This window comes from Halyomorpha halys, unplaced genomic scaffold, assembly GCF_000696795.3.
Source record: "Halyomorpha halys isolate HHAL.00 unplaced genomic scaffold, Hhal_1.1 Scaffold71.1, whole genome shotgun sequence".
NCBI classification, from domain to species: domain Eukaryota; kingdom Metazoa; phylum Arthropoda; class Insecta; order Hemiptera; family Pentatomidae; genus Halyomorpha; species Halyomorpha halys.
Window position 1 is genome coordinate 1385502 of NW_027107476.1, and position 11837 is coordinate 1397338.

The window sequence follows — 11837 nt, forward strand, 5'->3', positions numbered from 1 at the left end:
CGAAGTCATAAACTCATTCATTTTAGCTGATCTTCACCGACTGAGAAAGGGAAATATACTACCATGAAATCACTGTTGGTTTTTTAAGAAATTACTTTTGTTTTTTTTTCTCCTAAAATTGAGTATAAAAGATTAATATAAACTAGATTATTTTCTAGTAATTACTCAATTTTATGCACTTCATCCAATATTTAGTAAAGGCATTAAAATTATGATAATAACTTACAACATGAGACACACTAAATTCATTTTTACTTAATAAAAACTGTTATTTGAAAAACCAGTGAACTTATTTTATGCCTCAACTTGGTTTAAAAAGAATTTATCCCTTACTTTCTCTAGAATGACTGGATATAATTCTTGTTACTTTTCTAAACAACCCCCAATTATTATTAAATTTCCTAATTTTTTTTAAAAAGCTTTTTTATATTTAACCTTTTCTCCTTTGAGTTCAAATAAGAAAATTCCTATGTAATAAGTGAATAAAATTGGAAAAAAATAATGGGCATTTGATGAACCGGGTTTTAATTGACAAATTCTTTAATTTGATTTAAATATTCAAGTTCATTGTGTTTTTAATATCTTCAGATTTTCTATTATTTTTAAATTGTGAAAATTCATGCCAAAATAGTAGCGTTGAAAATTAAAAACAAAATTTTATTATTAAATTATGACTTATAGATTCGATTGGATGCTCAGGTTTGGAGGCCTGTATCAACGAGTGCCCTTGGTACAAGCCCTGTTCGAGTGGGAAGCCTCCGACATTCAGCGACATCTACATCAATCCTGGCAGCTCGGGGTAAGCCTCGAATCACCATAACATCTGATGATGGCCCAACACCACCAGTGAGAATAAAGATTGGTGGTAGTTCATCGTCTGTTTCTGCTGATTCTGATCTTACCCAGGAAGAAAGGGAGTGGCGTTGGTTGGCAGCTTCTTCTTCCAGCCTCCCAGCAACCTCAGCAACGTGAGTCACCTACAGAAATTTTCAAATACTTTGGGGACAAGTTTGTGTCTATAGATTTACTGAGGAGCTTTACTGACTAATGTTACCCACAACGATTTTTAATAATGGTTTGATTTTGGTCTTGTCTTAAAGAGAGACTGAAAATAAAATTTAATAGTCATTCACACAACTATAACTCCTGATATTAAATAGTTTTATAGAATAACATTTTGATTTTTTAAATAAGTATTAATGATTGTCACTACATATATCTGTAAATTTTATTATCTCATTTGACAAATACTGAGGTTTTATTTTTTAATAATTTATTATGTTTTGATAGTGATTGGTAGATGTTTAATAACGTAGATACCAATATTTTCAATTATATTTAATACATAATTTATTTAACAAATCTCTAATCATTATAATTTGAATTTTAAAAATCTAATTCCCTTATATTCCTAAGATTAAATGTCATTACTTGCCTCCACAAATTTCTTAATTATCAAATAAGTTCCCTGCAAGCACAGTAGATAGCTGTTTTATTTTTACTGCAATTTTAACTTTTTTATTTTTTTTTTATAGTAATTTAGAAAAATGATATTCCAGATGAAATTTTTAGTTTTATCACAACAAAACTAAACTATTGAATGTATAGTTATATTTACAGTCCAATCTCAACTCAAGTTTAAAGATAATAATAATTAACTTCGAATTGTTCTTATGCCTGTTAGAAAGTATGAAAGTATTGATGGTTGAGGTATTAGGACTTTTCTTAATAGTAACATTTATATTTGAGATACAGGGGCTTACACATTAAAGCCTTGAAAGCCAATGAATTACAACCAATTTATTGGTGAGAACATTTGTTGTCAAAACATTGGCATTTGATCATTCCTCGAGGTTGGTACCAGGGGATTCACCTCAATAAAAAGAGAAGGAAGTTAATACCAACCTTTTGATGTTACTCCTCAAAGTCCGATACTCAACGAAGGTCAACCATTTTGTTGGCTTCACATTGGCTTCACACTCGGCCAACAAAGCTGTTGGTTGACATTCATTAGCCACAATTCCCATAGTGTGCCATTTCCTTTAAATGAAGATTATTTCAAGTGTGTAGGTAAACCAAATATTTACATGTATTTGGCACCTTAATTATACTTATTAGCTAGACATGAAAATTACATGCTTATTAATTAGACATGAAAATATGAGTATCAAATGTAGCTTTACACTAGTTTGGCTTACACAGAATTTTTTAGCTGTGGAGGTAAATAGTTCATTTCTACATCTTTTATAAAGTATTCCCAAAATTGAGTTAGTTATTGTTTTCTTAAGAGTTTAGAAGGAAATTAGAATTATCAAATAGATGGAGGTTTCAAGACTAACATAGAGTATGTATAAATATATGATGTACTTTTATTAAATATACTTTAAAATTTGATTTATCTCCTTGATTTAGTTTTTCTTGACCATCTTTGAATGGGCAACATGTTTTTCACAAAGTTGCTTAAGAAAAAAGTAATTCTTTATCTTCAAATTTTATCTGAATTTTTCTTAAGTTGAAAATACAGTTAATGGGGTAATTGACTAATGAGAGGAGCTATAGCTCTGGTTTCAAAATATTGTCATATTCAATACTAAGACCTCAATATTTGTTATTTATAGATAATTATGTATCGATGGCTAACTTCATAGTTGTCCTAAGTAAACCATCGTCGTGTTAAGTTCAAGCAAATATCAACAACTAAAGTCTAATCTAACCTAAATTTTTCCTGTTAGACAGAAGTTTTACCATTTACTTATATAAACCTTTATAGGCCACTTACAACCTCAGTAGATTCTTTGAAATTTTTTTTTATTTTTGTATTTATTTATAATTTTAAATTTTTTGCATCATCCAACTAGTGGAAGCACTCCTAATTTCCCCCCTCCCATTTTTTTTTAATTTAAAAAATGTTCAAAAAGTTGGATCGTTAATTATGATTTTTTTATTTAATTATTTTTATTTTGCTTTGAATGATTGTTTGCGATTTTTTTTAGCTTTTTTGTTTTATTTTTGCAGTTTTCTACCTTATTTCACGAGCATTGAATGCATGCGAAGTGGCAGTGAAACAGGATTGATGGATAGTGTCATAGCATTGTAGCCAACCAAGAACTTTTCATTCCAATATTAAAAAAAAAAAAAGATATTGAAGGAAAGTATGAATTTTCGACATATGTTGTATATTTCTTTATTTGATCAGTTTTTGATCGTGCATTAATTGAGTAATATAAGCAATAATTATTGTATATATGTCAAGTTAATGTTGCTTACTAAGATTTTTGGTATCTATATAAAAATATTTTTTTATATGTGTTTCCAGATTTTGAACTGTCATCTTCTTTTTTAACTTTTATATGTAAAAGAAAAAAAATAGTAAGATACTGAAAATTTAGTTTAAGACAATTTTTGTAAAGATATTTGACACTATGACCTTGGGTTATACCAAGTTATGTTGTTATGAGATCAAATGAAATTTACAATGTATCATAAATTGAAAATGACACAATCTTGCTGAGCTAAGCAGAAATAAATTTACTGTTTCTAATTAAAGAAATATTATAATATGTAAATATGAAAATGGGATAAAGAGTTTTGTCCAAAAATTGGAACATTTCTTAATCATATAAAAGCGCATAATTGATACCTAACTTTATCTCGAGAAAGGTTATTATAAATTATTTTAATTCAGATTGCTGGTTAATACAAACCAGAAGTCTTCAAACTTTTTCTTCCCTAAAAATTTAAAAATTGTTGAAATGTTTTATGGTATTCTTCATTGCAAAAATTAAAGAAATAAATGTTCACAAGATATCTTGAATTAAAAAATATTTAAAAAATCTATACCTTTTTATTAAATTTGGAAAAATGATGATTTGATTACAAAACATGGTAAAAACTTTTGGTTTTTAAATACTAATAAAAAACTGCATAGTTTCAATATTCCATGATTAACTTTTCTCACATGTCCCATTTTAAGTTAGTAATATGTTTGTTGCCAGACAAATAATACTGCAACAATCAAATGATTTATAAATATAAAGTCATGTTTTGGAAAAAGTCATTTAAAAATCATGTTCTGGAGGGACTGCTCCTATAAGAGGGGTAAAATGAACAAATAAAAAATCGTTAACTTTAAATTTACAAATTTAATATTAAAATAAAAACTGAAATACTTGTAAAAAGGTTAAAAATGATGAAATACAGCAGACACTATATTTGTGCTTCTAGCATTCTTTGGAGCACTGTTGTTGTAGCAGCTTCCGTATAAATATTTTTATTTCATTTACGTTATTAAGTAAAATTCATTAATACATTTTTGATATTTTCAATTTCAGGTACAAAAGCTTATAACTAATTTCCAATTTTTATTAGTAAACAATGATATGTATATTCACTGTTTATTATTTGAAACTAATATCTATTTTCAGGTTTATTTTAATTGCAAATATGTTGGTATTAAAATTATTGATCTTAAACTCATTAATTTACTCTTATTTCAGGTTTTAAAACAAATGGAAATATTTATATGTATATTACTGATGGTTTTCTTAATATTGATTGTATATATTGTAATTTTTATATTATAAATATTTAATTTTTCATTTATTATTTGTATCTAAGGAATTACTTTAAATATTTTAGTTAATAGACAAGGATTATAATGTGCTATTCCATTATGTCCAGAAAGATTGAGAAAGAATTGCAATAGTTGCACACTGTTGTGAAGTATAGTATCATTTTTTAAAACAGCATTTAACGGCTGTGTTTACACAGGGTTTTTTGATCTTGTGAGAAAACTGCTAATAAGAAAGGGAATCTTAGTATGGTGTACAATATTAGCTTTAAAAACAATGATTATTTATTGAAAACATTAATAAATAATTTTTACTTTATTCAATTTTATTTAAATGAAACAATGGATTTTAACATGTGTGATGTTTGAAAACAATTAGAAAGGCCTTTCTTTAAATTAAATTTAATAATTTTTTGAATTGATGGACACAGGTTTAATCAAATTGTATCTCATTCTTTAAACTTATCATGATTGAATACTTGTAAAAAACTGACTAGCTTTCATTTGGTTTACTGTATGAGTTAATAACAACAGTTAAAAAGAACCCTTTTTTTATACAGTGGTGTGGGTATTTAGGTGAATTTTAAAAATATAAACTTTAGTGCTTGTATTCATATTTTTTAGATAAAATTTAATAAAAAATAGTCCACAACTTAACATATATATTATACAGCTGATCCTCTATGTGTATATAGAATATATACATATATATAAATTGAGGATTCCTTAACCGAGCCTTAGTCACAGCTGGTTTGAGAGATATGAAATGGACATTTTGTATGACTATCATATAATAATAATAACACTTCATCTATTCTGGGACGAGTCCCTTTAGAATAATACAGAGAAATAGACAGATGAGGGATGAGGAGTCTCAGAGATACTTAAACAAAAATACAAAGAAATATAAATAGTCATTATAAAAAATAATTATATGTTACTTTCTCAATTTAATCAGTTGGACAATAAAAAATAAATAAATAAAAGGAAAAAAAAGAAATTGATGTAAAAATAATTAAGAATGATATAATAGTTTATATGCATATTTACAATTATGTTGATTTACAATTTTATGAGGTCTAAATAGATAAGAAATGATTGAACAGGTGGGATTTAAAGGTAGGGAGGGTATTGGAGCCATGGATATTGGAAAGAATGGAGTTCCATAGGGATGAGGATCGGATAATGAATGACCTATTGAATTTGATGGGACTATCATGTAGGAACAGAGTTGGAATATTAGGAGCAGTTTTAAGGAGGTAATTGGAGCCTATTAACATTTCCTTCATGTTCTCCGCATTTAGCTTTAACTTGTTAGCTCTCGCCCATTCAAAAATCCCATCTAAATCTTCTTGAAGTTTTTCTGTGGCTGATAATAGGTCAGAAGGCGGGATAACTGGTATATTTGGAAATCATCTGCATAGATATAGTATGGATCTGGAGAGGAAGGTCATTAATGTAAATAGCAAATAAAGTAGGAGATAGAGAGGAACCTTGAGGAACACCACTGGAGAAGGGAGGGTATTAGATGGAGGTTGACCTGGGACGACCACATACTGGGACCAATTTGAGAGAAAGGATTTGAACCAACACAGGGTACTGTTGAATAGAGGAAGATTACGCAATTTAGTAAAGAGGATGTTATGGCCAACAGTGTCAAATGCTTTGGGAAAGTCTAGAAGGATGAGGATAGTGAGGTTTTGAAAAAAAAAAAAAAAAAAACAGCGCCCTAATGTCAGTTTTTTTTTTTTTTTAATTTATTTCATTCATTCGTTTTCAGTCTGTCTATCTATTACTTGAGCAGTTTGAAGCATTACATTATCATGAAATAATATAAAATAACTCCAATAAATGTTTTAAATGCTGTCATATTTTCTATGTGATGATGTTATATTATTTGAGGATGTCTTCTATGTTCACAACAAACAACAATTATCGTACCACCATTAGCAATGTAATGAAATGAATCCTCATTGCCTCCTATAAATCATGCTAAGTAGTTTCTCTATTCAATTTGATACAATACAAACTTCTTTTTAAAAAATTTATTAGCTAAAGAAATGGGCCATAGAAGATGTAAGAGATCACCCCAACCAGAAAGATATGGTTTAGGCTCTGTCTATTGCCTTATTAAAAAAGAAACTAATTAACAAATATTTTTTCTTTATTTTGTATTATCCTGTTTTATTTGTATTATTCTTAAATGCTAGTTCATTTTTTTAGATATTCCAATGTCAAATCAGAAAAGTTTTTTCTATTTAAGCAATTTGTAAATTTTTCAGTTTATTGATTGGCCTTTCGTATGTTTACAAAGAGATAGAATAGCAGTTGAATTGAAGGATATTGTATATTTGACTGTACATTAATCATAATGTATTAAAATTAATATTAGATTGATTAAGTTATGAATTTAACTGGAAGTGCTGAGAAAATAATGATAAAGGTGTGATAAAAAATTTCTTTTGTTTATTGTACCAAATATAAGCTGTAAATGCCTCATCATAATTAATTTAAAAAGCTTTCTTATATAATTATTTTATTTATTTTGTCTTACTTGTTTACTTTCAATTCATGAACCCTATCAGTTTGTTTTCTCAATCAGCTTTGTTTTCTCATAGACTGCCCCATGTTGAGTATACATGTTATATTATATTATATTGATTTTAGACATCAGTATGTTTTCACATTCCTTTAAAAATTTACTGTGCTATTTGGATTATATATATACAATTTGAAGTAGTACATGTAACAAACATCATTTGTAAGTTCCACTACTCATTCATATCTTCCTTCATCAGACAAAATAGAGTCTGTAATTTACCATTAATAAATGTCATTTAATTTTTCATAATAAGAAAAAATTGTTCTTTATATTATAATATCTTATTTGTTCTTAATATCGGGTTTTATACATCTATGTTGTTTTCTTTTCATTCACATTAAGAATAATTCATTCTTCAATCATTAAGTCTTTACCATTCTAGTCATTATAATTATAGCATTAATTTTTGTGTATAGCTCTCTCTAGTGTATATGTTCTTAATGTCTATATCCTTACTTGTAAGTAGGTGTTTATTAACCTTGTGTAACAGTATATCGTATTATATAAATGGCCTACAAGTCTAGCCTCCAGAAATACATGAAATATCATGATAATCATATCATTAAATAGTATATGTGGTGTTAAGTACATTTATATTATAAATCACCGATGACACAACCCAATCATAAACACATGCTGACAGACTTAAAATATTAATGATTAAATTATTCAGAACCACCGTTATTTATTGAAATTGCAATCATAAAAAAATAATATTATTTTTTATCACTTGAATTTGTGAACAAAATACAATCAACCGCTTTATCCAGCCTACCACTTTTCTGTGCGAAAAAAAATCAAAATAGAATAAAAACGCAATATTATATTTATTTTTGGGACACTTTAGTTAATTGGCAGAACATAAGCCTTTTTGTTGAGAACAGCTTATGAGCAAAGATCAGTTTTTATGTTAGAAAAAAAAATTAATATTCCATAAAGTGTGTAATGAAAGAATCAAAGTGAGGAAATACACAGGTCTAAAAACAAAAATTTGATTTTGGCTGATACTTATGTTTCTTGAAGTTGAAAAAATGAGGTGTTAAATAACCTTGTGCAACAGTATATTGGAATTAATTTAAACAAAAATAGTAATGAAAAAAATATATAACGAAAAGCGAAAAAAAAACTAAAATAAGTATCAGCAAAAATTATCAAATCAAATTTTCAAGTTTCTTTTTTTTTAAATAAATATTTTTGATATTTGTGTAAAATGTTAATATTTTATATAAATTCTTATTTTTAATATAAAATATTACTCATATAATTTTTTTTTAAGTACAAATCAGTTTTAAAAAATCCTTTCTCTGGTTTAATGAAAACCAATTGGAATAAAGTTTTGATTCAAAATGTACTTCTACATATTGAAAAAATTTCATTTTGAATTATTTAAAAGGAAAACTAGCATTACTACTTCTGGTCAAAGCGTATGTTGGGTAGTTTAAAATTTTGTATATATTCACAATCAAAAAATGTTTCTATGAGTTAATGTATGAACATGAAAAACATTTAACTATTAAATTAATATAATTAGTACCCGTTATCTAAATCATGTAGGGCTCACAGTGTATTACAATATGTAATATTGTTTATTGTTCACTATTATTCACATTATGAAACATGGTCAATCATTACTATTATAAATCATAAATATTGCCTTCGATAGATATTGAGTGAATCACTTATCTTTTTATTGTAATTTATACCTAACCAATTGCATATAAGTTGTTTAAACTTAAGTTTCTAAGCAATTTTTGTTATTAAAACTATATTTATATATTTTTGCTTTTTGTTTTCTCTTCTTCATTAAAAAAACTTGTATATATTTGTTTAAATCATTAAGATCAAACATTGCCATACATTTACATCTCTCTTGTAGCATTAAGGTTTAACCTAGTCATGAAGGAGGCTAGAATATCAAATGGCCATAATGAAGCATTCCTACAATCACTCGTAAATCCCATTGTGAGCTTAACGCTGTTCCCAATAGCAAACCCATCTAAATCCTAAGCTATAATAAATACCCTTTAATAAAGTGTTGTCTGGAAGTGATTAGAATTATATTAAACTATCAATAACCATAGAAATTTATGCAGGTCATAAATTCCTTAGTATATTTCTATTTAATGCACTAGGTCCAGGGATCTCAGTATTACTTTTGATTAATCGCCAGAGTATATTTTGTCATCTGTAAATAAATATTATTTATTGTTAAATGTGAGCTGTTACCTATTTAAAGACAATCCTTAATATATTTTTTTGTCAACAGTTCCTTCTATTTTTCCAAATATGATAATAAAAAATATAAAAGCATTTAATAAATATTATCCCCGCTTATTGTCATAATGTATATAGTTGTTAATGTGAAATATGGCATTTAAAATTTATTAAAAATGTAAACAAATGTGTCCAAAAAATTTTAAGTGATAAGGAAGTAATTGAAAAATTATAAAATGTTGTATAGTTGAATAATTGAGAATAAATATATTGGAACTTGTTGATTTTATTCAATGTTTCCTATTCCTATTACACATTGGAATGGGATTTCCTATTACATATTACATATATGGCTAAGGTGCCTCACTACCGAGGGTAGGAAGTAATTTTATTTATGGAGGAATTAAAAAAAATTGATGTCCTCAGAATTAAAAACTGTCTCTCGCATTTTACATTTTAGACATCAAGAAACAAGTTGGTCTATGCCTGACTCTTTAAAGGGTATGCCCTCAATAAATTTCTCACTAAACGTAAATTTAATTAGGAAAAAACCATGCAACTTGATATGGATTATGATATCATTTATGCTAGTGGTTATCATTTTTAAAAATTAATTCTAGGCTATTTAGCAAAATATTAAAATATCATCTTATATATTTTTATTTTCAAAACTATTACTAATACTTTATAGCAATACAACCCCTGAAAGGTCCTGGCTTCCTCAGCAGCAACCCCCACAATTACCTATTCTGTGCCACTGCCATCCAGATATTCTCTTGCATCACTGGCCAGCATTATTTATGAAAACTAATGCATTGAATTTTATGACATTTTCCCATACAAAATATGAATATTAAAATCATTTATTACTTCTTGACAAAATGTTATGTAAATATAAATTTAGATTTTTCTTTTTTTCAAAAACTTCAGAATGGCAAACATTTTTCTTATGTTATTGTAATTTTTTAGTGCTTTCGAGAACTTAAACACGTTGTTTGTAAGAATGAAGTAGATATAAAATATTTAAGAAAACATTGAGAGTAGAGTTAACAGACAGTTTAGGATGTGAGCATGAAACAAAAACTGGTTATGTAAACTTAAATTTTTATTTTATCCACTTATATAAAAAAAAGTCATAGTTTTACCATGAAAATAAAAGTTGAATCATAAGAGTAATGTGAATAAATTAATTGAAAACTATTAATTGAATTTATTAATTTTTTACTTTTTAAAACTTATGATTTACCTTTGTAAATTTCAACAATTGAATACCCTAGAAGTAGTTAAAACCACTCTGCTTTTTTGAAAATAATTCTGGTAATTGTTTACAACTTTGTTTGCTATTAGTTATAGTTAGAGTTGAGCATACTTTGTTTAAGATAAGGAGATTTTGGATACAATTACTAGTACTCAATGTGTCAAATAAAGATAACCTCATTATCCGTTTTGCAAAATTAGCAAATAACTTTAATTTGCCTGTCATATTTTATCTTAGATCAGCATTTCAATACAAAATTATTCAATAGATTACAATAACTTGAATTAAAAAAATCAAATGATTTACAGATTAATATTTATTTTGAAAAAGGATTTCTGGCATATCCAACCAACTACAAAATATGAGTGTTTTTGAAGACTTATTTATGTTTGCTTTGTTAGAATAAGTTTCCTACAAATTTATGAATTTACCACATATTACAACAGTATTTTAAAAAAATGTAGGTTTATTTGTTTTAAATAACAATCCAAGATTTATTCATTTTTCATAATACTATATTAATTTAATTACATCTTTGAAATCTATGAAAATCCAATTTTCATTTAACAGGGAAGCCTTAATAATGGTGTAATAATAATAAACATTATTTGAATCAACTATAATTAAGATATGGAATAATGGAGTGGGACCAGGGATACTATATTGAAAAACACCGTCAGACTGGGAGAAGAGAGAGATTTTTTTATTGTTCTTGAATTATTTACAATTTTACAATAAACCATGATGCTCTGAGAATACAGTGTCTCATTGAGCAATTCAAATTATTTACGTTTCTGGGTACAATATAAGTTTTTTTTTTTTTTAAACAAGTACAACAGATAACTAAAAAAAGAATATTTTTAAACATGTTAACTTCTTAAAAAAAACAAAAAAGAGATAAAATAAACAAATGAAAAGGCTAATGAAACAATAAGAATGAAATGAAAATGTATGCCTTCTGGAAAAATTAGGTACATAAAATGATACTATAAATACGAGTAATTACAAAATAAAATCCTTCTTAAACAAAAGAACAAAATTAAAATTAAATAAGAAAGAGATTAAAAATATAAGAATTTTTGAGAATATTCTCAGATAAAATTATATATATAAAATAACCTTTCTTTTTGCCAAATTAATTAAGAGAAAAAATAAATAAATATATACAAAATAAGATAAATCAATGAATAATA

General features: G+C 26.5%; 1 protein-coding gene across 5 annotated transcripts in view; it reads left to right on the forward strand.

Annotated features, from left to right (window-relative positions):
• LOC106692784 (histamine H2 receptor) overlaps positions 1-9670 on the forward strand; it is a 581552-nt gene extending 571882 nt beyond the window's left edge. For 4 of the 5 annotated variants that reach the window (XM_067045812.1, XM_067045811.1, XM_067045813.1 and 1 more), the window contains 2 exons: positions 682-968; positions 3016-9670. In XM_067045812.1, the coding sequence (XP_066901913.1) occupies positions 682-968; positions 3016-3097 (369 nt within the window). In that variant the 3' untranslated portion in view covers positions 3098-9670. The remainder of the gene's footprint in view (positions 1-681; positions 969-3015) is intronic. The other variant, XM_067045814.1, reaches the window with a different exon arrangement.
• Positions 9671-11837: the final 2167 nt, after the last annotated feature.